The 24332-nt window shown below is 53.7% G+C and overlaps 1 protein-coding gene across 2 annotated transcripts; it reads left to right on the plus strand.

The window, feature by feature from the left end:
* The first annotated feature begins 295 nt into the window (after positions 1–295).
* On the plus strand, positions 296–23740 carry UBA1 (ubiquitin like modifier activating enzyme 1). Of its 2 annotated transcripts, none has more exons than XM_027053945.2 (26): positions 296–448; positions 8727–8843; positions 8975–9033; positions 9134–9302; positions 9391–9525; positions 10544–10650; positions 10913–11003; positions 11111–11243; positions 11733–11830; positions 11912–12058; positions 12216–12392; positions 12517–12621; positions 12714–12794; positions 13152–13307; positions 14948–15113; positions 15246–15442; positions 17569–17633; positions 17857–18052; positions 18758–18832; positions 18957–19146; positions 21049–21137; positions 21419–21511; positions 21653–21844; positions 22985–23086; positions 23192–23292; positions 23420–23740. In XM_027053945.2, exons 2-26 carry the CDS (start codon positions 8727–8729, stop codon positions 23553–23555), a joined length of 3177 nt encoding a protein of 1058 aa, XP_026909746.1. In that variant the 5' UTR covers positions 296–448; the 3' UTR covers positions 23556–23740. The 2 variants fall into 2 exon arrangements, with proteins under 2 accessions (XP_026909746.1, XP_026909743.1); XM_027053942.2 differs by lacking the exon at positions 296–448 and adding an exon at positions 3955–4165.
* Positions 23741–24332: the final 592 nt, after the last annotated feature.

Below are 24332 nucleotides of genomic sequence, written 5' to 3' on the forward strand. Positions count from 1 at the left end.
CTTCCCATCTGTAGGATGGGTGTGCCTTTCCATCTGGAGGCACCCCATATTCCACTCCCCCTTCCCATCCCCCGGAGCCTATAGCTCCTGCAATTCCACAGCCCAGGTTTACATTTTCCCATACTCTGGGAGCTGTAGCCCACCACGTGCACCAGGCACTGGCCAGACAGGACTACCACCCCCAGCATGCCTCGCGCGTTTAGGAAGTACCACAACCCGTAGGGGTGTCTGGGTCTGACACGGGCGCCGACGGCGCGGGAGCAGGGGCCAGCTTCCCTCTTGCTAAGCATCTGTGGTACATCCCAAACCGGGCGCCCTCCAAGGCCCCGCGCTTCCGAGCTCCGCGCAAACTCTGGCTCTTGTACGACGGAGGTGGTTTGCTCTTCCGTTGCCCCGTGGCTTCGGCTCATCTCCAGCAGGAAGGCGAGGCTTCCGCCCGGCGCAGGGGGTGAGCTGGAGCACGGTGCCCCCAAACCCTGGACAGCATTTGGGGGAGGGGGCTCTACTGGGGGGATCCCCTAATGGGCACATTGGGAGGCTCTGGGCCCGGGGTGGCGCTTAGGGGTGGCTGTTTTCGAGGGGTCCCTTAGGAAGTGGCGTTTGGGGACGCCCGGGTGGGATTTTTGAGTCTGTTTTTGGGAGTATCACCGGGAGGCAGGGTTTTTATACCCCTCGGAGACAGGGTTTAAGGGGATGTTTGAGGAGACCCTTAAGGTCCGTGTATTAGTACTCTGTCCATGGGGCAGGGTTTCGGGGTGCTCCCCAAAGAGAGAGGCGAAGTTTGAGCATCCCGAAGTCAGGGCGGAATTTGGGGAGAGCTTGTTTCAGGAAAGGTCTTGGTGACAGTGAGAACGTTCGGGACCGACGTGGCATTGTGGATGTATCTGTGGCCTTTGTGACCTCAGGCTGTATGATGAGGTCCCCCCGCGCTTGGGTACTCGGGGCGAGGAGAGTGGACACGTCGCGGTCCATATGCTTTTAAGGAGAGGAGCCCCCAGCCCAGGCTGTGGAAGGGACACTGGAACCCAGTGTGCCAGGCTCTTCCCGAGGGGACAGCGTGCTGCCGGGCCTTCGTTGGCCGCGGCTTTTTTCATTATTCATGAGGAGGTGGGGCTGTTGAGGAAGCCTATTTTTGCCTCCTTCGCACCTGGTCCGCGGGAAGTATCGGCTTGTGAATTATTCACGAGAGGGCGGATCAGCGTGCTGGAGGGGTGTGCTGAAGGGGCGTTCTGCCGTCTGCCGGGCAAACTAGAACTCATTGATTAATCGTAAAGGTGAGTAGCGCCCCCCCCCCCCCCCCGTTTTCCGTGGCTTTTCTAGGGGCGTTGCGCATAATTCATGAGGGGCGTAGCTCTTACGGTCTCATCTGCATGACCGGCTGTTAGCTTTCCCTTTACGGGTTCCAGATTTAAGCCTTAAATCTAAGCAAAGGAACGAGGCCTCCTGCATTGTTCATTCCTCATAGCTCAGTAATTCCAGATTATCAACAAAGGCTCTAGACTCCAATCTCATCCATCCTTGTCAGCTGTGTGGTCTTTGGCAAATCTTTCTGTGAGCCTGAAAATGGGTATGGGCATGATGATGGTCAGGTCATTTCACACTTTATTAGCCCATTTAATCCCCACAACAATCCTAGGAGGTAGGTTATTATTATCCCATTTTATAGATGAGGAAACTGGGACACCGGGAGGCTAATTTGCCTAAAGTTACTTACAGTCAGTGAGTGGCTGAGCCAGGATTCAAACCCAGTTAATCTAGTTCCAGAGTCTGTAGTCTTAATCAGATGCCATAACGTGTCCCCACCACCACCAGTTTAGTGGCAGGTACTAATAATGTTGGTCACACAGCACTTTGTGCCAGGCACTGTTCTAAGCCCTTTCTGCCTATTTACTCATTTAAACTCCATCTCAAGGTAGGTTACTATTGTTCTCATTTTATGGCGGGGGCGGGGGGTAGCAGGAAACAGTAGCCCAGAGAAGTGAAGTGTCTGGCCCCAGGTCACACAGCTAGTCATCGGTGGGTAGAAATGATTTTTGTGAGGGTTCAAGAGCTCTCTAAGGAGGTCACCTTCGAGCTAAGACCTGAAGGCCAGGAAGGAACCAATTTCCTGCTCTGCATTCCTGAGACCAGTGACACAATGCATGGAAAGGACCCATCACCATAATATGCCGCCTGTTAATGTGATCTGTTATTATTTGAGAGAAATGTCTCTCGGGTGCTTATTGTGTATCCGACAGTTGTATCTCTGGTGACCTGTTACTCTGTCCTACCTATTCAGTGGACATTGTGGTGGCTTTAGCATTCTGTTTTCCAGTGTCCTTCTGGACGGTTGTCTCAAGGCATTGTGTTTTGTGTTTTTTTTAATTAAAAAATTTTTTTAATGTTTATTTATTTTTGAGAGAGACAGAGACAGAATGCGAGTGGGTTGGGGCAGAGAGAGAGGGAGGCACAGAATCTGAAGCAGGCTCCAGGCTCCAAGCTGTCAGCACAGAGCCTGACGCAGGGCTTGAACTCACAAGCTGTCAGATCATGACCTGAGCTGAAGTCGGACGCTCAACCGACTGAGCCACCCAGGTGCCCCAATTTTTTATTATTTTAAAAAATTTTTATTTTTGTGTAATCTCTACACCCAACATGGGGCTCGAACTCACAACCCCGAGATCCAGAGTCCTGCACTCCGCCGACTGAGCCAGCCAGGGGCCCCAAGGCATTGTTTTTTAAATAATGCCCCACGTTGAAAGTTTCTCTCGCAACTGGGTATACCGTCACCCATAACTAATTTTTTTTTTACCCATAACTAATTTTATGTTATGTTATTTTATGTTATTTTGGTTTTTTTTTTTTTTACTAATTTTATATTCATAGAGGTAGATATTTACATAGTTCTTTTATGTTAATATATAATACTTAAATTTAATAGTGCCCTGTGTCAGCGCTGCTCCGAGCTCACACTGTAATCCATATTCTCTCATTTTCCTAATAGCACATTTTGCCTTTATGAGGTAGATGGGTTCTGTTACTATCCCCATGTTACAGTTGTGGCAGCTGATGCACCTGCCAAAGGCATATAATGAGTCTAGATTTGGTTGGACCAAGGCAGCCCTGGTTCCTGTTCAGTTAAGTCAGGGGTGGGGAGGAGGCAGCTGCACTTCCCCTGGGTTTCCCCTTTGGTTGTGCAGCATCATCTTTCATTATTCATGAACAGGAAGGTGTGGCTGTGTTGCCTTGGCTGGAGTACCACAATCCCTACTAGCTGGGCAGGGCTGTCTTGAGTGTTTCCGTTCATCCAGCCTCATACATAATTCATAAGTAACTAGGTGGGGCCTTTCTTGACCCCTCAGAGTTTCCAGGTTGAGCTGCTGCAGCATCATCATTCATTATTCATGAGCCGGGGCGGGGGGGGGGGGGGGAGGAGTGTGTTTTCCCTTTGGTAGCCCTACTTCCTTACTTGTGCCTATGGGGTATTAGATGCAACAATAGGCGAACCGGTACCTTTTGTTCCAGCCCACCGGGCCTCATGCATTATTCATGATGAGATGTGGCCTTGGTCTCTTTGGCTTCCGGGCTGCTGTAAGGTCGTTAATTATTCATGAGCTACGGGGGCGTGGCTTCCATGTTTAACATTGGCTTTCTGGTTGCCGGGTGTTAGTCCACCAGCCACCAGGCCTCATGCATAATTCATGATTGGGAAGTGTGGCCTTGAGGTCCTTCTTTTCCTTAGCCTCCTGGCTGCAACAATGTATTCATTATTCACAGTTCCATGGGGCGTAGCCTTTATGTTGTTTTACCTGTTTTCCCAGTTACTGCCACCTTCACCACCAGGTGGAGCTCTTCCTCTTCGAATGAGTCAGGGACCACCATACATGATTCATGAAATGGGCGCGGCCTGCCTGCATCCGGGTTCCTGGGGGGTGGGGCTCAAGGTTTTGTTCCGGCCTCAGACTCCGCAGCCGCCATCTTGTGTCGGCGGCGGAGGTGAAGGAGGTGGCCGGGGCGAGCGCAACCACTACGGCCGGGGGAGGAGAAGGCGGCCCAGGCGGAGGCGATTCTAGGCGGCCCAGGCGGCGGGGAGGAGGAGGAGGAGAAGGAGGAGGAGGGTGGCGGCCGGGCTTGGCTTCGGCTCCTAGAGGAGTTGGCGGCGGCGCGACCCGGGGAACCGGCATTGGTAACAAACGGCCTTTCTCAGCGCCTTGGCCGGGGCAGGGGTTTCGGGAGGCATTGGAGGGGCCTGGGTCGGCGCTGGGCCAGGCTGGTGTCGGGATTGGTGGTGGTGACTTGGCGGTGGTGATTCGGATGCTAGGGATCTGTGGGGAGGGGGGGTACAGATCTTGGGGCGGGGTCCACATTTCCCATCCTGGACCAGCCCAGTCCCTCGGGCTCTGAAATCTGACCTTAGGGTCAGGACCCCCCCCCCCCCCCCCCGCCCCCAGGATCTGCTTTTAGAGACTCAGGCTCAATATCCTTAGTCAGGGTTCGGGACCCTGTCCCGAACCTTGTATCGCAGGTCAGAACGCCCCCCCAGTAACCAATAGAGACTTACGGGATTGACATTCCTGGTCGAAGCCCCCCCACACAATGCAAGCCATTAAAGACCTACCCCAGAATCTTCTTTCAGACACTTCTAGTTTCTCAGTATTTGCTCTTGCACCTTCCAAGAGGGGCTGGACCGCCGGGAATGGCCTTCATTTCTGAAAATCTTCCCTAGCATCTTCCTTCAGGCCACCCCCCCTCCCCCAACTCACACACGCATTATCTGCCCTCAGAGCTTCCAGGGAGACTAGACCCTGTGAAAGACGATTTGGGCCTGGCCTCCATGTCAGAGACCCATTCACGTCTTCAACCCCAACCTGGCCCTAACGTCTTCGTCAGAAAGCCTAGCATTTCTAATCCGAAGTTCTCAACATTTACCTTTAGAGGCTCCTCTAATTCCTGGTATCTGCCTTTAAAGACTTTCTGTACTTTAAGAGAATGCTTTCTTTTTCATGCTCAGTATTCTTTTTAGAGACTGCCTCTTGCGGGTCTCGGCATATCCCTGATCATAGGTTCCTAACTCCCAGGATGTTCCCTCAGAGCCTCCCAGAGGACCAGAAGCCAGGGCAGAACTGTTTGGACACATAATTTGTCCATCACAGATCCACCTGCCTTGGCAGACCCTAGTGCCTCCTGGCCGGTCCATCATACTCCTCTCAAACCCCACCCTTCAGTCAACCTCTGCCTTCAAAAGCCAACCAGGGTTCCAGCTTCTCTCACAGCTCCCTTAACCTCACATCAAGCCTCAGGATCTGCCCTCAGAGTCTTTGAAGGTTCCCAGCATCAGTCAGAGGCCCCCGGCTTCTGTTTTCAGGTTCATAGGACCCCAACATCGTTGTCAGATGTCCCTTTCCCCAACAGGCCCAGTTGTCTGTCCTCAGTCAGAGTAGAAAACCCCCTTCTCAGCATCTATTCGCAGAGCCTCCATGGGATTCCACATCATTTGGTCAGAGAAACCCAACCCTGCTTGGAGACCTAGTCAGTATCTGCTTACTGAACTTTTTAGGGCCAAACCTGTCTGGGCTCAGCTTCCCCTCTCCTTGCTGTCAGAGCAGTTGCTGTACTTAGCGTGTATCAATCAGAGATAAGACCAAGCCTTTGTGCTCCATTAGAAATCCCTCCCCAACCCTACCTGAGGACTTACATTCACCTCCGTAGCCTCCTGGGACTCTGATGTTGATGTCAGAGATCTCTCTCCCTACAAGTCCCTGTTATTTTTGGTCAAAAGATTTTTCTGTGCCACCAGCATCTGCCCGATGAGACCCCTAGGTCCCCAGCATCCTCCTGATGGAGAGCACACCTCCCCCCAGACCCCAGCATCTTCCTACAGCCTCCTTGGGCCGCAGAATCCCCCACCCATTCCCTGTGCCACTTCCAGGGGACCTGGCTACTGCCCTCCTCCTTGCAGCCTCTGGGGACCTCTAGTGTAATTTCCTGGTCCTTCTCTGAAAGATCCTTTCCAAAGACCCAGATATGAGTCTTAACAGCCTGGCCTGGCTCTGCTCTGCCTGCCCCCTAGGGCTTCTAATCCCCTATCCCATCTCCCTCTGAGCCTCTATGGGCTCAGACAACCACCTCTTGACTCTTCTCTTTTATGTTCCCAGGGACTTCTCAGTTAATCCCTCCCAGGAGGTTTGACAGGCCCCAGCATCCTGTGCCCTAGCTTCCCCATCCTGATAACCTGACTCTGTGCCTGCCCCCTCTCAAACCTGCTCCAGGACTCCTACCTCAAACCTTCTTCTCTGGTTTGGGTGGTAGAGAATGCTCAGGCTTCACAATCACCAGTTTGGAGACCTCAGGCAAGTTCTGAAACTCTCTAAGCCCCAGTTCAGCTTTGCTGAACAATGGATAGTACATGCGTCCTAATTGGGGCCTGAGCATATGTTGAGGGAGAAAAGATATCAATTTTGTACTGGGGGTGGGGAATCTTTAACTCCTCTCTGGGGTTTCTGCCCCAGAATCCCTCTGCTTGCCTTGACACTGGTCTGTTCCAAGTCTTAGCACTGGGCTGTTCCAAGTCTTAGCAATGGACATCCTCTCTGGAACAATCACCCAAAGCCTGATTAGACCCTTGCTGGTGGCAACAGGAATCCAGAGGTAAAAAGTGCACATATTAAAGATCTCTCTGGTTCTGGATCTTCTCTCAGATTTAGGAAGCAAGGGAGATGGTGTGTCCCAGACAAGGAAATGGGTGACAAGGCAAGGAGATAACTAAGTAATGGAGGCCACTGCAGGTGCCCAGGGAGGAGCTTAGTTATGTCTTCAAGTTGCTGAGTTCTGACCACAGGAGTAGACATTTTTAACCTTCTCAGCAGCCCCTTGAGGACAGTCCCATTTGTCCCTACTTTTGGAGAAAATGGGGCTCAGAGTAAATGAGATCCCTTCCCCAGGTCAGAGGGTCCGTAAATGGAAAAATATGGTTTACTTTGCATATTAATTCACCAACTTTTTCTTGTCTAGGTTGGTGCTTTGCATTCGAAGTAATTAGGTTGGTTGGCTCCAGGGCCCTAGCCAGCCTCCTGCCTTCTGGGTCCTCCTCCCTCACGGCTCATCCCTTAGCCCTGTGGGCTGGGCCCTGAGCTTGGTCCTGACTCTCTTCTTCCAGGGGGCGTTTGGCAAACAGGCCTGCACCAGTTGCCTGACTGTGGGCAAGTGATTGGAGTTCTCTGAGCCTTTGTTTTCTTATGTGTGATGTGGGAATGAGGTTATCTGGTTCGTGGGCATTGTTAGGATTAGACAAAGCCCTGTGATTGACAGGCGGTAAGCTTCTGGTAGATGGTAGGGAGCTCCTGTCCACTTGCTTAGTGTCAGAATATGACAGGTGCCAAGATGAAATCTTAGGTACAGTGGGGGTGCTCGGTGTGATGGTGGGGGGAGGCAGAAATGGCTCATTGGAGGAGAACAGGGGCTTAGAAGAGCACTGTGGGGTGAGGGGAAATGATTCAGGGTCCTGTTGTCTCCAGCATCTGGATCCAGCCACACGCAGCTTTCACTCCCACAGCAGGCTGTATTGTTCTGTCTCTGAGACCTGGTGTGTGATGCTTGGCAAGTTAATTTGACCTCGTGAGCTCAGGTTTTCTCATTTGTCTGGCAAGGACACTCAACCCTGCCTTGCAGGGTCAGGACCATTGAGGGGATGAAATGTGAGAACACCGGGCGGCCGCCTGGACTTCAGGGTCAGCAGATCTGTTCTGGGCCCCGCTTGGCCACTGTGTTTGTGGGAACCTCAGTCAGGTCGCCAGATGTCCCCGAGTGAGTTTTTTTTCCCTCCTCTGTTAGTTGAGAGATGTCGCCAATAGTAGCCCAAACCCTATGGGGGTGCCCTAAGGACAAAGTGAGGCAAGGCTGATGAAGTGCTCAGTGTGACATCTGGCGCAAAGAAGATCTCTAATAAATATTCATCCACTGTAATTGTCCACCTGTGTAAGGGGCTCCGTATGCAGACAGGGCTTGGGAAGCATGTGTTTTATCTCTCACCGTGACCTCTTTTGTTGGCCTGGGCCTTTCCCCTCCCGGAGCTGGGGGGTGGGGTGGAGTGGGCTTTGTAAAACTCTGCCTCCCAAGCCCTTCTGGGGGGACTGGGTTTTCGGCAAGGTGTCTCCTGCCATCCCATTCCCCTGATGGAAGTCTAAGCCATGTTTCCCTCCTGCGCCCCTGTCGCTGGGGTTAAGGGTGAGGAGAACAGCTGCTTGTTGTTGTGTGCCCGCTCTGTGCCAGGCTCTGTGGTCTGGGCTCTATTTCATCACTTCAGCAACTCCGTGGGGTAGGTAAGTTGCATTGTCAGCCCTGTCGCACAGGTGAGGGACCTGAGCCCACAGGGGTTAAATGATGCCTGTCAAGGAGCGGCAGGGTCTGACCTGAGCCTACACCCTTCTCTGACTTTCCCACAAGGACATTCTTCTTGTCACTCCTCTCACCCTGCAGGACTGGAGTCTCTCCCTCATGCTGGGCTGGGGAGAAAGGCGAATGGCCTAGTGGTCAGCAACATGGATTGCAAGCCAGACCACCTGGGTTCAGATCTTAGCTCTGACAGCTGTGTGACCCTGGGCAAGTCACCTCACCTCTCTGTACCCGCCTCCTCTTCTGTAAAATGGAGACACTAGCCCTTAAGTCTTCCCTTCCCCCGCAGTCACCGCTAACCAACTGAAACGCCCATGTGCCCCAGGCTCACCTCTGACCCTCCTTTTCCCTTCCAGATGTCCAGCTCGCCGCTGTCCAAGAAACGTCGCGTGTCCGGGCCTGATCCAAAGCCGGGTTCTAACTGTTCCCCTGCCCACTCCGTATTATCCGAAGTGCCCTCGGTGCCAACCAACGTAAGTGTCTTCTCCCTGGACCCTGGCAGGCAGGGTGGTGGCGGTGGTGGGTGGGAGAGCCTTCTGTATCACTGTGCATCTGTCCACGCCCTCCTCCATTTCTCCCCTGACCTGTTCTTCTCTGTCCCTAGGGAATGGCAAAGAACGGCAGTGAAGCAGACATAGATGAGGGCCTTTACTCCCGGCAGCTGTAAGCGGGGCCTAGGTTGGGCCGAGTGGTGGGAGGGGCGCCGGGAGGATAGGGTCAGGAGGGCCAGGCCTTGACCTGGAATTACCCCCTGACCTGGCAGGTATGTGTTGGGTCATGAGGCAATGAAGCGGCTCCAGACATCGAGCGTCCTGGTGTCAGGCCTGCGGGGCCTAGGTGTGGAGATCGCCAAGAACATCATCCTTGGTGGGGTTAAGGCTGTCACCCTACATGACCAGGGCACCGCCCAGTGGGCTGACCTCTCCTCCCAGGTATCTCTCCCTGGCCCTTCTTCCCTGCTGACGTGCCGGTCCCCCGGGCTCCACCGCCACTCCCTCCTTCCCTGGCTCCCTTTTGCAGTTCTACCTGCGGGAAGAGGACATCGGGAAAAACCGGGCTGAAGTCTCACAGCCCCGCCTCGCTGAGCTCAACAGCTATGTGCCTGTCAGTGCCTACACCGGGCCCCTGGTCGAGGACTTCCTTAGTGGCTTTCAGGTACCTGGGGTTGGGGGTGCAGGGGGTGCTACCCAGCCTCCTTCCCAGTTTTCTCAGAGTACATCTCTGCTCTGTTCGTTAGTTCTCTATTAAATGGGCTGGGCTGTGTGCCAGGTTTCATGCTAGGGATGCAGGTGGGATTTGGACCCTGGGCCTGCCTTTTTGGGGAACGGGGCGTGTGAATGGGCAAGACCTGTGGCGTAATGGTTGTGAGCACGGGCCGGCGCCATGCTGCTGTGGTATGAGCCTCTAGTCTACTAGTGTGGCCTCAAGCAGGTCACTTCATCTCGGCTTTACTTTTTTTCATTTGTGGACCTGGGACCGATAGTAGTACCTACCTCGTAGAGTTTTTGTGAGGGCTAAGGGCTTAGAATGGCAGCTGGCACATGATAAAGGCCATCTGGTTATTCGTTAAATAAAAACCCTGAGCCGGAAAGAGGAGCTATGGGAGCGGAGATTTGTGCCCTGGGTGTCCCCGTGGGCCAGGGCACTGCCGCTGAGCCTGAGGCGGTTGTAGGAGCTCGCCCTGGCGGGGAAGGGCGGGCGGGCAGGCTTTCTGGCAGAAAGCAAAGTCCCAAGGAACACGGCTGAGCGGGCATTGTCTCGAAAACTGGGAGCACGTGGGTGTGGTAGGCGTGAGCTCAGACTTTGGCTGCGGACGGAGTTTTACTGCTGTGTCTCCCGGGCCAAGGCAGGGTTGTGGGCAGGCAGCAGTGGGCGTTGGTGTGTAAATGAGTCAGCTGTTCTCCGCACTCCGTCCTCCTGGCCGCCTCATCACCTTGCCCGCCCTGCCGTAAGGATTGGCATTTCTCTCTGCTGGGTCTCACCCTGGCTGCGTCTGCTACATCGTAGATACTTTGTGAAAGGGAGTTGAACAGGCAGAGCTTTAAGGATCCTTCTCTCTGAGCCGTCACCACCCCCCCACCCCCCCCCCACCCCCGGCACCAGCCTTCCTCCATTATTCTTTCTTCTCTGCCCCAGTCCTGGGTCCTTTCCCTGAGCTTCCACCTCTCCACAGGTGGTGGTCCTCACCAACACCCCCCTGGAGGACCAGCTGCGGGTGGGTGAGTTCTGTCACAGCCGTGGCATCAAGCTGGTGGTGGCAGACACGCGGGGCCTATTCGGGTGAGTGCCCCCGGCCTTGTCCCCCAACCCCTGCCAGGTCCAGGTCAAGACCCCCAAGCTCTCACTGCCCTCAGCACCCCGCTCAGCCACCCAGGTTTTGGATTCTGTGTGTCCAACTTCCCCCACGTGGCATGGGCACTGTGCAATTCCCAGCAGCTATGGGCTGAATTTGCTCAGCAAGTATTCGCTGCACCTTGAGGGACGCACAGGTCCCCGTGAACATGGGACTCTCGAGCATTAGCCCTGTTGCCTCCCTCTACAGGCAGCTCTTCTGTGACTTTGGAGAGGAAATGATCCTCACAGATTCCAACGGGGAGCAGCCACTCAGCGCTATGGTTTCTATGGTCACCAAGGTGAGATCAGCCTTGGGGGCCCTGGCAGGCAGGTGGGCAGCAGCAGGCCTTCCGTCTGCTCCTGGTACCCTGAGCCTGCCTCTGAGGCTCACTCTGCCTTTAACCAGGACAGCCCCGGTGTGGTCACCTGCCTGGATGAGGCCCGCCATGGATTTGAGAGTGGCGACTTTGTCTCCTTTTCAGAAGTACAGGGCATGGTTGAACTCAACGGAAGTCAGCCCATGGAGATCAAAGTCTTGGGTGAGCTAGGGCCTTGGAGGAATCAGGGAAGATAGGAGATATGTCCCTGGGCTCTGAGTGCGGGGAGACCCATCCTGGGTGTCATAGGTAAACCGGAGATAGAGTCCCCTGCTGGTGGGCATGGGGTAGAGGCGCTATCTCATGTTTGAGCTGTTCCTAGAATAGGTCCCTAGTATCTGTGTGGAGGGGGAGAAGTTCTCTGGTGTTTGAACAGAGCAGATCAGAGGATCCACTTGTGTCTGAGCCGATTTGGACAAGGAGCAGAAAACGTCTTCTAGTATGGACTTGGGTCCAAGGACCCAGGCTCTCGTGGGCTCTGAGCCTGGGTCTTGGGGAGAGGAGAGATAATTTCTAACGTCCAAGTAGAATCCGGGGTGGAGAGATGGCTCCTGATGACTGAGCTGGATCGGGGATGGATTTTCCCTTATCTTGGGGGTGTTGTGGGTTTTAGGGAGGGTGGGTAGCCTGACAGTTTCCCCGTCTACCTAGGTCCTTACACCTTTAGCATCTGTGACACCTCCAACTTCTCCGATTATATCCGTGGAGGCATTGTCAGTCAGGTCAAAGTACCTAAGAAGATCAGCTTTGTGAGTGTGGGGGGTAGTGAGTGGGCTGTGGGGGGTGGTTCTGGGCATTTCTAGGCTCTGATGATGCCCTGCCCCCCACAGAAATCCTTGCTGGCCTCACTGGCAGAGCCTGACTTTGTGATGACGGACTTCGCCAAGTATTCCCGCCCTGCCCAGCTGCACATTGGCTTCCAGGCCCTACACCAGTTCTGTGCTCAGCATGGCCGGCCCCCTCGGCCCCGTAATGAGGTGGGTGACTCAGTGGGCCAACCAGGGCAGATGACCTCGGCACTGAGGGCGCACCGTGCCTCTACCGGTCTACTCTTCCCCGTCCCCTTCCTCCCTCCCCATCCCTCTTCCACCAGTGGCCTGACAGGTGCCTTTTTGGTTCCTTCTGCCTCACCAGGAGGATGCAACAGAGCTGGTGACCCTAGCGCGGGCCGTGAATGCTCGAGCCCTGCGAGCAGTGCAGCAGGACAGCCTGGATGAGGACCTCATCCGGAAGCTGGCATATGTGGCTGCTGGGGATCTGGCGCCTATAAACGCGTTCATTGGGGGCCTGGCTGCCCAGGAAGTCATGAAGGTCAGGATGGGTAGAGAGGGGCAGGGGCAGGCCAGGCACCTCCCTGAGTCCCATCATTTATTGTCCATCTCTGTCAGTCCCCAAGTAACCACTGACCACTTTCCCTCCCCTCCCCAATCCCCAGGCCTGCTCCGGGAAGTTTATGCCCATCATGCAGTGGCTGTACTTTGATGCCCTGGAGTGTCTCCCTGAGGACAAAGAGGCCCTCACCGAGGACAAGTGCCACCCGGTATATGGGGGGGGCCCATGGGGAAGACATCATTGGGGGCATTTCTGGCGAGGCTCCCTCTGACCTGGCCCTCGTCCCTTCGTGTTCCTCAGCGCCAGAACCGTTACGATGGGCAGGTGGCCGTGTTTGGCTCAGACCTGCAAGAGAAGTTGGGCAAGCAGAAGTACTTTCTAGTGAGTAATCCCCTTAGACGCCTGGAACCTTCACCTCCCTGGGCCTTCGGCTATCTCTTCTAGAGTCTCCCATCTCTCAAGGGAGAGTCTTGCGGTTCTTATACCTCTGTCGCGTGCCTTTTGCCATGTTCTTTATCTCGAGGGAAAGCCTGGCGTGGCCTTCTGTTTCCCCCCACCCTGGCTCCGCCTTTCCTCAGACGGCTATGGGTTGTTTTTTCTAGCCCTGAGACTTGAGGATGTGGCCCCTAGACCCGCTTCACCTTTCCTGCTGTCTTTGGGGAGAGTGAGGAGTAATATGTGGTGTCACGCTCACCTGTGCCACCCTAACCAGCCTGTCTCTCCTCAACTGCCTCCTAGGTGGGTGCAGGAGCCATTGGCTGTGAGCTGCTCAAAAACTTCGCCATGATTGGGCTGGGCTGTGGAGAAGGTGGAGAGATTGTGGTCACAGACATGGACACTATCGAGAAGTCAAATCTGAACCGACAGTTTCTGTTCCGGCCCTGGGACGTCACGGTGAGTGGGCTGGGGAGAGGGGGTGAGATTTTGTCGTCTCCCTTTTCCTTCTGTCTTTCACTTCCATTCTTTCTGGAAAGGAGGCCTTTCCACCTTTTTCATTCAGTTTTTTCCCTCAGCTTCTCTGTGTCTCTCGTTCAGCATTTATCGAGTACCCTTCCATCGGATCTGCCGTGTTTCATCTTTTTTTATTTTTTACGTTTTCTTTTTCCTTGATCTCTTATCAGTGCTGGTTGGGACAGTGTGTAGGGGTCCCCCAAACCACACCCGGGTCCGATGCTGGACTAGGAGGACTCAGGACAGCTTGTGGCCATTTTCACGGCTATGATTTCTTCCAGCAAAAGGATGCAGAGCAAAATCAGCAAAGGGAAAAGGCACCCGGGGCGAAGTCTAGGGGAGACCAGACACAAGCTTCCGAGACTCCTCTCCCAGTGGAGTCGCACGGGACACCCTTACTTCCCCCACTAGCGAGTTGTGACCACACACGTGAAATGTTGCCAACCAGGGAAGCTCACTAGAGCCCCAGCACCTAGGGTTTGTACTATGGGCTGGTCACACAGGCACCATCTGCTGGGCACATACCCAAATTCCAGCCTCCTAGAAGGAAAGCAGGAGTTCGGCACACATCACACGGTTTGCATAAGCAGTCTAGGCACAGTGAGCCACCCTAATCAGATAAGGAATGGTGAGAACCGTCCTGAAATCCAGGTTCCTAGACCGGCCAACCAAGGGCCGACCTTGCCAGCAAGCCTTCCCTTAGGAGAACATCTGTGCTACATTCACACAGCCCGGGCTGTTCAGGGATCGAGCTGGGAAGCCTTCTGTAAGGGACAGTGCCATGTTTGCCTGCCCAGGATCTGTTCCCCTTCCATTTATTGACTTAGTCACTAGGTAGTCGTGGGCGTAGGTGCTGCTCTTGCACTTGGGATATGCCAAGAAGACAAAGGCTCTGGAGAGGGAGGACAGGCCATAAGCAATCAACACAGCAAAGCGGTGCAGTTTGTAGTTAATGTTGGTAAGTGCTGTGCAAAGGAAACAACGAAAGCAAGCTAAGGGAAGTCAGGCGTGCCCAGGAGATGGGTTGGCAGTTTTGCATTACAACGGCTGAGGAAGGATCTGTTTCTGCAGACCTGGTGGGTAGAAGGGAGTAGGGCCCCTTTTTCTGGGTAAGAGCATTCCAGGCCAGGATCTTGATGGTGTGGCAGTGGGTAGGAGATGAGCTAGAGGAAGTGGGGGCCAATTCATTTTCTCCTCAGTGGAGGAGGGACATGACCTGACCCGGGCTTTGAAAGGATCCTGTTTCGTTGGAGAGAACGTGCCCCAGCCCTGGGTGCCGTTCCCTGAAAGAGCGGTAGGTATTGGGTAGGCATAAACACAGATGCCTGGCCTCTTGTCTCCAGTCTGCATTTGTCCAACTGCTTCTCTTTCCACTGAGCCCCTGCCATCTCTGTTCCAGCCCTAGCCGTGTGGCACTATCACAGACTGTCTCCTTCTAAATCAGGGAGCTTTCCGAACTCAGGGCCTGGTTCTTCCCAGGCATTAAATATATCTACTTTTAGGAAGACAGCCCTATCGAGGTTTGTCGGATGAGTGCGTGAATAACTGAGCTCCGTTTTCCCGTCCCACCCTCGGCCCCCTAGAAGTTAAAGTCCGACACGGCTGCTGCGGCTGTCCGTCAGATGAATCCGCACATCCGGGTGACGAGCCATCAGAACCGTGTGGGCCCTGACACAGAGCGCATCTATGACGACGATTTTTTCCAAAACCTGGATGGTGTGGCCAATGCCCTGGACAACGTGGATGCCCGTGAGTTTGGAGGCGGGTGAGGTGGTCAGGGCAAAGGCGTGCGCGCGTGCGTGTCAGGGGGGCCTGTCTTCCCGTTCTCTGTTGACATTCCTTTCCTGGCACTCCTGTTGTCTCCCCGCCTCCCCCCCATAGGCATGTACATGGACCGCCGTTGCGTGTACTACCGTAAGCCGCTGCTGGAGTCTGGCACGCTGGGCACCAAAGGCAACGTGCAGGTGGTGATCCCCTTCCTGACAGAGTCCTACAGCTCTAGCCAGGATCCGCCTGAAAAGTCCATCCCCATCTGCACGCTGAAGAACTTCCCCAACGCCATTGAGCACACCCTGCAGGTGATCAGCTTTGTGGGGAGAGGGGAGGGAGCAGCCACTGGGCCCCCTCAGGGGTCCCAAGCCTCCTAAGCTCAAGATGTGCTTTTTCTCTACACTGGCCTCCCTCACTTCCCATCCAGCAACCTGGGTTTTTAGAGCGATTCATTCGTTCTTTTTCTTTTATTTTGAAAAGTTTTCAACGTGTAGAGAACTGCAGAGAGTGGCATGACGAATACTCAAATATCGTTCCTCGCTGAGATGTAATAGTAACTGTTAACGTTAGGACCCTTTTTTTAAGTGCGTTTTCTTCTTCGTTTCCTGTATTTTTCCTTGTTTGGGCTGGACTGTTATCACGGACCGCCCAGCACTTCACTCCTTCATACCTCTAGTATGTTCTGCATAACACGGTCTCTCAGCCTTGGCATTACTGACACGTGGGGCCACATATTTCTTTGTCAGGGTTGCGGGGACATCCTCTGCACTGTCCAGTGCTTGGCAGCATCCCCGGCTTCTGCCCACTAGATGCCACTAGCATCCTTTTGCAGTTGCGACAACTCAGGATGTCTGCACACATTGCCACACGCCCCCCCCCCGCCCCCCCGCCAACTTCGGGGGACAAAGGCGCTCCCAAGTGACAACTCCTATCCAGCCAAAACCCCACTTTCACGCAGAACAATTAACAGTATTTTCTTACCGCCTCCTCCAGTTATTTGTCTCTAATGCTTAGTCCCTATTCAGGTGTCCCCAGCTGTAGCTCAGAGTGGCTTTAACAGCAAGTTTCTCAGGATGATTCTGTTTGTGTGATGCATGTGCGAATAGAATACAGCACAGTGAGCCTATCACCAGGCTGAGTTATGACAAAGTGAACACACCTGGGTGACCGGCCCTGGGGCCACAAACCAGAGCCGAACGGCAACCCGAGGATAACCGGCAACCCGAGGATAACCGTTGTGCAATCAGAATGGCCCTGTGGTCTTTGAGAGCAAACCATTCAGGATGTTTAGTTAGGGGTGTGGGGCGAGACCGGGAATAGGGAAATAGAGAAAAACTGGTTTCCTCGGCCACCTTCCCTTCTGACCTATAGTTCAAGTAGGGGTGTTCATATTTGAGCACCCACCTCGGGCTCACTAAGCCACGTGTGACTTTGGACTCCGCCTCTCTGTGCCGGATTCCTCTTCTGTGAAATGGGGCTGAGTGTGTGTCTGCTTCACAGTTGTAAAGCCGTTAGTGTTTACTGTGTATCTGGTGCTGTTTTAGGAAACTCAGTATATACACACTTGCTCGTTTTTTCTTTGCAACCTCACCACACAGGTATTATTGTTACAGCATCTGTTTTAGAAAGGAGGGTGTAAAGGTAAGTGTTACTGTATGCTCCTGAAGTCACAAAACCATATACTAGGTAGCGGAGCTGGGGTTTGAACCTAGATGTCTTATCCTCCAAACCCCCTCACCAGTGAGTGCGTTTATTGTCCTAGGAATTTTTACCGTGCTGAGTGGCTGTCTTGTTTGCTGCCAAGCCCCTGGGTCCTGTATAGCAACCGTTTAGGTTTGGGTCTGAAGTTTTGGTTTTTTCTTTCTTTTTTTAAATTGTGGTAAAAAATACATGACCGAATTGTTTTGTTTTTTAATCAAGATGTAACGTATCTCTAGTAAGGTACACAGATCCTTAAGAATGACTTTGTTTTCACACGAACACTAGCATAGCCGCTGGTCAGTTCAAGTTCATTGGTTTTTAAATTGAGGGGCCGTGGGGGGGTGGGGTGGAAGGTTGGGGACCCGTGGTGGGGGGCTTCTCTTTTCCCAGAGCAGCTGTGTTTCTTCCGATTGGATTTATTCACTTTCTTTTTTAAACTTGTTTCTTTCTTAATGTTTATCTTAGGGAGGGAGAGAGGGAGAGACAGTGTGAGTGGGGGAGGGGCAGAGAGAGAGAGGGAGACAGAGAATCCAGAGCAGGCTCCAGGCTCCAACTGTCAGCACAGAGCCCAACGTGGGGCTCGAACCCACGGACCGCGAGATCATGACTTGAGCCGAAGTCGGATGCTTAACCGACTGAGCCGCCCAGGAGCCCCTCAACTGATGGTCTTTCTAATGACGTACACCCATTTGTCAACCATCACTCCATGTAGTCCATTTGGTCTGTCTTGCAGTGGGCTCGGGACGAGTTTGAAGGCCTCTTCAAGCAGCCGGCAGAAAACGTCAACCAGTACCTCACGTAAGTACCCAAACGCCGCCCCCGTGCCACCCCTGCCTGCCAGCCAAGGCGTCCCGTCTGCTTTCCTCACCAGTAACACCCAGCACCAGGCACACTTGTCAAATGAATCCATGAATCCTGGGGGTCAGGACTAGCTTCCCGTGGAGAAAGTGGGGTTGCCCTGGAGCCCACTCCTGGGGCCGCTGTGTAATCCTGCCCCTTTGACCCCTCCAATTCCTGATAGAGACCCCAAGTTTGTGGAGCGGACCCTGCGGCTGGCGGGCACCCAACCCCTGGAGGTGCTGGAGGCCGTGCAGCGCAGCCTGGTGCTGCAGCGGCCACAGACCTGGGCCGACTGTGTGACCTGGGCCTGCCACCACTGGCACACCCAGTACTCTAACAACATCCGGCAGCTGCTGCATAACTTCCCTCCCGACCAGGTAATGCCCGCTTGCCAGGTCCGTTTGGCGCAGTGCGTTTTCCCGAGATAGGAACCTGCTGGGCACTCCACGTGCTCTTCCCAGTCACCAGTCCAGCTGTGGCAGGCGCCCCGAGGCACGGGGATCTCAGAAGAATGATTAAGTCTGACCTGTTTCTCCCGTCGTATTGCCTTTGAGCCAGAGACTTCGTTTCTGTCTCCTTTACCTGTGGCATTCTGAGTCACACTCGATTCCCAAGGCTATACGATTATGGGGGAGAAGTTTTGTAGTTGAGAGCATGGGAATCCATATGGGTTCGAATCCCAGCTCCATTTGCACTTGGGGGAGTCACATAAGTTCTCCCTGCACCTCAGTTTCCTCTTGTGTGAAGTAGACCTGGTAGTAATTTACCTCGTGGGGGTTTTTGTGACGATTCGTTGGTACTTACTAATAGTAAGTTAGTACGGTGCCTGGCCGTCTGTAAGAGTTGGTGAAATGGCTGTGTATCTTGCACAAAGTGAGCGCCCACCTCAGTGAGGTCCCTGGTTCAACCTGGCATCGGAGCTTCCACCTCCACGACCCTGCAGTCGGGGTCTTGCGTGACTGACTCCAGCGCCCTATGTGTGCCCAGCGAGTCAGGGCACGTCTGGGGCCAGTGTGAGGAGGCAGGCCTGTTAGGCCTCTCCTCTCAGGTCCTGCCCCTCAAAAATCTCTTTACTCCTCTAGCTCACAAGCTCGGGAGCTCCATTCTGGTCTGGGCCCAAGCGCTGTCCACACCCGCTTACCTTTGATGTCAGCAATGTAAGTCTCCTCCCTGGGGTCTCCTCAGGTCGGGTGGGGGGGTGGGGGGGTGGGAGGGAAGGAGGCTGAGGCACATCAGGTGAGAGCTGATGGGTTCACCCTTCCGGGCCCTGCCTTCTCACAGCCCCTGCATCTGGACTATGTGGTGGCTGCCGCCAACCTGTTTGCCCAGACCTACGGGCTGACAGGCTCTCAGGACCGAGCTGCCGTCGCCACACTCCTACGGTCTGTGCAAGTCCCCGAGTTTACCCCCAAGTCTGGCGTCAAGATCCACGTCTCTGACCAGGAGCTGCAGAGCGCCAATGCCTCAGTTGGTAAGGGTGTTTGGCCAGTCGGCCCGGAGTCCCCACCTACCTTGTGCCTGGCCTGGGCCAGCCTCCCCACCAGTCCTCGGCCCCTGGCTCTGCTCTGTGACCCCAGGCCTGAGGCTTCCCCACACCTTCCTTTGATCCTTCCTCTGAAATGATGAAGTTCATTTGGGCAAATTCTTTCTCTCTCTCTCTCTCTCTCTCTCTCTCTCTCTCTCTCTCTCTCTCCCCCTCCCTCCCCCTCTCCCTCCTTCCTTCTCCTCCCCGATGTTTTGCCTTTTAAGAGAACTAGCTGTTTGTTTCTCGTGCTCCATGTGTATTTGCCTTGGAAGGAAAAACTTCTGTTTCTTTTTTATGTTTCTCTGGGGGGGTATGAACTCCACCAATGGTCTCTTTCCCTGATATCTGCCCCCCGTGTTCCTCTGTGTCTTCATCTTAGTATTGCCCTCCATATATCTTTCCTCGTCCCCCGCAGCACTCCCCCCCCCCCCACTGTCTCCCTCTCCATATCTCTTCCCCTCAACTCCCCGTCTCTCTCCATCTCTTTTCCTCCAGCTCATGCCGAATATCAGGTGAAGGGCCAGATAAGAACTCTTAGGCTTTACAGGCCACATAGTGTCTGTGGCTAATCACCTGTCACAGTTGAAGCACGAAAGCAGCCATACACAATATGTAAATGAATGAGTGTGGATGTTTTCCAGGAAAATTTTACACATACAACAGGTGGCAGGCCGAATTTGGTTCAGGGGCTATAGTTTGCTGACCCCTGGTTTCTATGTATTTATCTCTTTCCTTCTGTACCTGTCCCTGTCCATAGAATAGATAGTGCATCTATAGCTTTGTGACCCGCCCCCCCGCATTTACCATCACCACCCCCCCCATCATCTTCTCCACAGGTCTCCCTTCCCCTGTCATCTCCCCATCTCCTTTCCCACATATCTACCCCCTCATATTCCTCTCTTTATGTTTATTCTCATCTTTTCTTCCACATCTCCTTTCGTCTTATCCCTGTATTTGCTTCATTTTTCTCCTCGTACACATATGTAGATATGTACGTATAGTTGTGTAAGTGGACACAAGATGTAATAGTGCATATTACACCTGTATAATGTACATATGGTATACGTAAAGTGTATATAAGAAATATGTAAGGCGTGTATGAAATATACAACATACAGGGGCGCCTGGGTGGCTCAGTCGGTTGAGCGACCGACTTCAGCTCAGGTCATGATCTCACAGTCTGAGTTCGAGCCCCGCGTCAGGCTCTGTGCTGACAGCTCAGAGCCTGGAGCCTGCTTTGGATTCTGTGTCTCCCTCTCTCTCTCTCTGCCTCTCCCCCACTCATGCTCTTTCTCTCTCCGCCTCAGAAATAAATAAACATTAAAAAAAGAAAAGAAATATACAACATACATAAAATTTCCTACTTGTCAGATGCCCCCAATTTTCCCCTTTTTATATCTTCTGCTCCTCTGCCATATCTTTTCTCTATCTCCATGTCTGCATGTTCCCCCCCAGTATTCCCTCTGTATATCTTTGTCGACCCCCTGTCCCCTCCCCATAGTCTTATCCATGTCTCCCCACTTCTTTTGTAACATTCTCCCCAAGACGTATAGCTCTCCCATCTGGGTCTGTCCACATCCACTTCCTCCTGATGTCTTGTTTAGTGTCTCTGGAGATCTCCCTCTTGATATACCCATTCCCCTTTCTGTCTCCTTCAGGTTTATGCTCTCTTGCCCTGCCCTACCTCTTCCCCTTGCGCCTCCTCTCTCCCAGGATAGTTTTCCTTTTCACATCTTTTCTCTACCTGGACATATTTTGCCACCCCTGCCCCCCACCCTGGTCTCCTGTTTCCCCCTCAGACGCTGGCCTGGGATCTAAATGGCTGATGGTATCCCTTTCTTCCTACAGATGACAGCCGTCTAGAGGAGCTCAAGGCCACACTGCCCAGCCCAGAAAAGCTCCCTGGATTCAAGATGTACCCCATCGACTTTGAGAAGGTGCTGGGTGGGGGCCCTGGGCAGGCAGGGGGATGGGCTAGACAGAACAGGTCTGTGGGGATCTGGAGGCAGCCCCAGGCCTTTATGGGGATTGGATCATGGGCCTGCCACAGGCCCTGAAAGAAAAGACGTTCCTAGCCATGCGTTTGTGATCTGAGAGAGCCCAGCAGGTAATTGCAGTGGAGGATACTTGTGTCCCTAAAGTCCAGGAATCCTCTTTCTCCTCTGATCCTGTCATCATCTCCCTACCCTTCCCCTTCTCCGTCCCCCCATCGTAAAAGGATGATGACAGCAATTTCCATATGGATTTCATTGTGGCTGCATCCAACCTCCGGGCAGAGAACTATGACATTCCCCCTGCGGACCGGCACAAGGTGAGGGGAGTCTGGACCTGATTTCCTGCCTCCCCCCCCTAAACCTCCCAGACTTGAGTTCTCCACATCCCATTCATTGTGTGTGGGCTCTGAGCTTCTTCTACCTTGACTACCACCTTTCTTGATCCTTCTGCCTCACAGAGCAAGCTGATTGCAGGGAAGATCATCCCAGCCATCGCCACGACCACGGCGGCTGTGGTTGGCCTTGTGTGTCTGGAGTTGTATAAGGTGGTTCAGGGGCACCGACAACTTGACTCCTACAAGAATGGTTTCCTCAACTTGGCCCTGCCCTTCTTTGGCTTCTCTGAACCCCTTGCCGCACCTCGTCACCAGGTGAGGGCCTACATCAGGGCAGGTGGGTTTGTGAGTGGGGTGTTTCTCTGTAGAGCTTGCTTTAGTTTGCTTCATAGCTTGTCACCAGGTGAGAGTTTCTGTCAGTGTGTACCTTCTTTTGTGCACCCGTATTCATTTATTCACTTACCATGTTTTGTGCTAAGTATTGGTCTGAATCTGCCAATGGAAGCCCTTAGAAAAGATGGGATTTTTTTTTTAAATTTTTTTAATGTTTTTATTTATTTTTGAAGGAGAGAGAGAGCTTGAGTGGGGGAGGAGCAGAGAGAGGGAGACATGGAATTTGAAGCAGGCTCCAGGCTCTAAGCTGTCAGCATAGAGCCTGATGCAGGGCTCGAACTCACGAGCTGTGAGATTGTGACCTGAGCCGAAATCGGACGCTTAACGGACTGAGCCACCCAGGTGCCCCAATGGGATATTTTAATTGTACCCAAGGAGGTTATTAATGACACAAAAAGAGCAACCAACGTCCATTGGGTGTTTATTCTAATTACTTTTACATGTTTCATTCATTAATTCACTTCAAAGTTTAATTGAGCACCTGTTTGCCAGGTACTCTTAATAGGTGTCAAGAAACTCTATTGTGAAATAGACTGTATAAATGATATGATAAGTGGTTTTAGAACCCCCAAAAAAGGGCAGGGTAAGGAGGACTTGAGTACCAGGTGACAAGGGGATGGGTCGGGGATTTTAAATGTGAGATGGTCAGGAAAGGCCTTGCTGGACAGATGACATTTGAGCCCAGACTTGGAGGAGAGGAGACCAGGCAGGTTCCTGGGGGGAGGGCATTCCAGGCAGTGGGATCAGTCTCCAAGGGTTCTGAGGTAGGAGCATGCCTGGCACGGTTGAGGAAGACTAAGTCGTTAGAGCAGGAGTGAGAGGTTGAGGGGGTAGAAGATGAGAACAGAACAGGATCCCAGTGATTAGGCCATGTGGGTCATAGGTCATCGGAGGGTTTCCGTGCTTAACTCGGGGCTTGACGGAAGCCACACGTTTTTGACAAAAGAAGCTTGCAGTCTGACTTAGTGTGTTAGCATGAACGGTGGTGAGTGGGGCAGAGGCCGAAGATAGGACTGACCCTTTGGTGGCCCCCATCCCATGGGACCACTCCTTGTCCCGCAGTACTATAACCAGGAGTGGACGTTGTGGGATCGCTTTGAGGTACAAGGACTGCAGCCTAACGGGGAGGAGATGACGCTCAAACAGTTCCTCGACTACTTTAAGGTGAGGTCCCTCCCGCACTCTCCCCCGACCTGCCGGCAGCGCGTGCAGGTGACTCACTGGTCTGTCAATCCCCATGACACTGCTGTCCCCTTCTCCCTCCTCCAGACAGAGCATAAGTTGGAGATCACCATGCTGTCTCAGGGCGTGTCCATGCTCTACTCCTTCTTCATGCCAGCCGCCAAGCTCAAGGAACGGTTGGATCAGCCGTGAGTTGGATGGTGGGGGGCCTCCACTTGCAGCTACTCCACCCCTGTTCACCACCCTCCGCTTCTGCCTCCCTGCCCCCCCTCCTTGCCTTTTGCCTCTCTGACCTGCCCCTCCCCCCGCGCCCAGGATGACTGAGATCGTGAGCCGCGTGTCGAAGCGAAAGCTGGGCCGCCACGTGCGGGCGCTGGTGCTTGAGCTGTGCTGCAACGACGAGAGCGGCGAGGACGTCGAGGTCCCCTACGTCCGATACGCCATCCGCTGACCCTGTCCATGCCCGTAGACTGGCCCCAGCCCCACCCCCTCCAGCCCAGGGGCTCCCATTTGGCCTCTGGCAGTGGCCCAGCTAGCCACACTTGGTGTTCCCTCTTCATCCCCCTACCTGCACCCCTCTTGCCGCTGCTTTCTACCTTGTTTGGAACCTGAATCCTAATAAAGAATTAACCCAGATGTGGCATGCCCTGCTGGTTCCAGGGAAGGAAGAGACTTCCTGGAGCTGTCTGGTTCAGGTGGTAGCCCAAAGGGCTCAGCGCCCGCCCCCGCCCCCCCCCCCCCCCAGCTGCCAGTTGCCTGGGCAGAGAAAACGTGGCAATTGCCACCTCTTCCTCCTGCCCTCCCTGCTTAGGAAGAAATTAGAATGCGGGTACCTAGGCCCATGTGACTATATTTGAGCGGGGGTTCAGATTTCATCTGCTCAGCTCCTAACTTCCTGCCATGTTGATTTTGAGAGGTAGTATAGAGTAGTGTTTGAGCAAGTCCTGTGACTTCTCTAACCTTGTTCCCCCTCTGTGAAGAGGAAAGTTACTGCGACTGGGCGGCCAGGGCTTGGTCAATGTGGCTAATGTCCTTGGGGCTGATCCCTTCCCACCTGGTTCAAAGCCCCAAGACCCTGGACAAGTCTTTACCGTCATGGTTCCCAGTGCCAGGAATGCCTGTGGTGCCCTGGTTGAACTTCCCAGCTGCACGAGGGCCTAAACAACTGTTGGACTGAGGAATGCCCGTGACTGTGCAGACTTTGCAGTTTTCATGCAAATAGTTGGCT

Source organism: Acinonyx jubatus, chromosome X, assembly GCF_027475565.1.
Source record: "Acinonyx jubatus isolate Ajub_Pintada_27869175 chromosome X, VMU_Ajub_asm_v1.0, whole genome shotgun sequence".
Taxonomy (NCBI): domain Eukaryota; kingdom Metazoa; phylum Chordata; class Mammalia; order Carnivora; family Felidae; genus Acinonyx; species Acinonyx jubatus.

Bases quoted from the DNA above. Each gene is read 5' to 3' on its own strand.
- UBA1 (XM_027053945.2), top strand. From the start codon at position 8,727: ATGTCCAGCTCGCCGCTGTCCAAGAAACGTCGCGTGTCCGGGCCTGAT. The intron at 15,114-15,245 runs GTGAGTTTGGAG...TCCCCCCCATAG, and splicing joins CCTGGACAACGTGGATGCCC to GCATGTACATGGACCGCCGT. The intron at 23,293-23,419 runs GTGAGTTGGATG...CCCCGCGCCCAG, and splicing joins AAGGAACGGTTGGATCAGCC to GATGACTGAGATCGTGAGCC.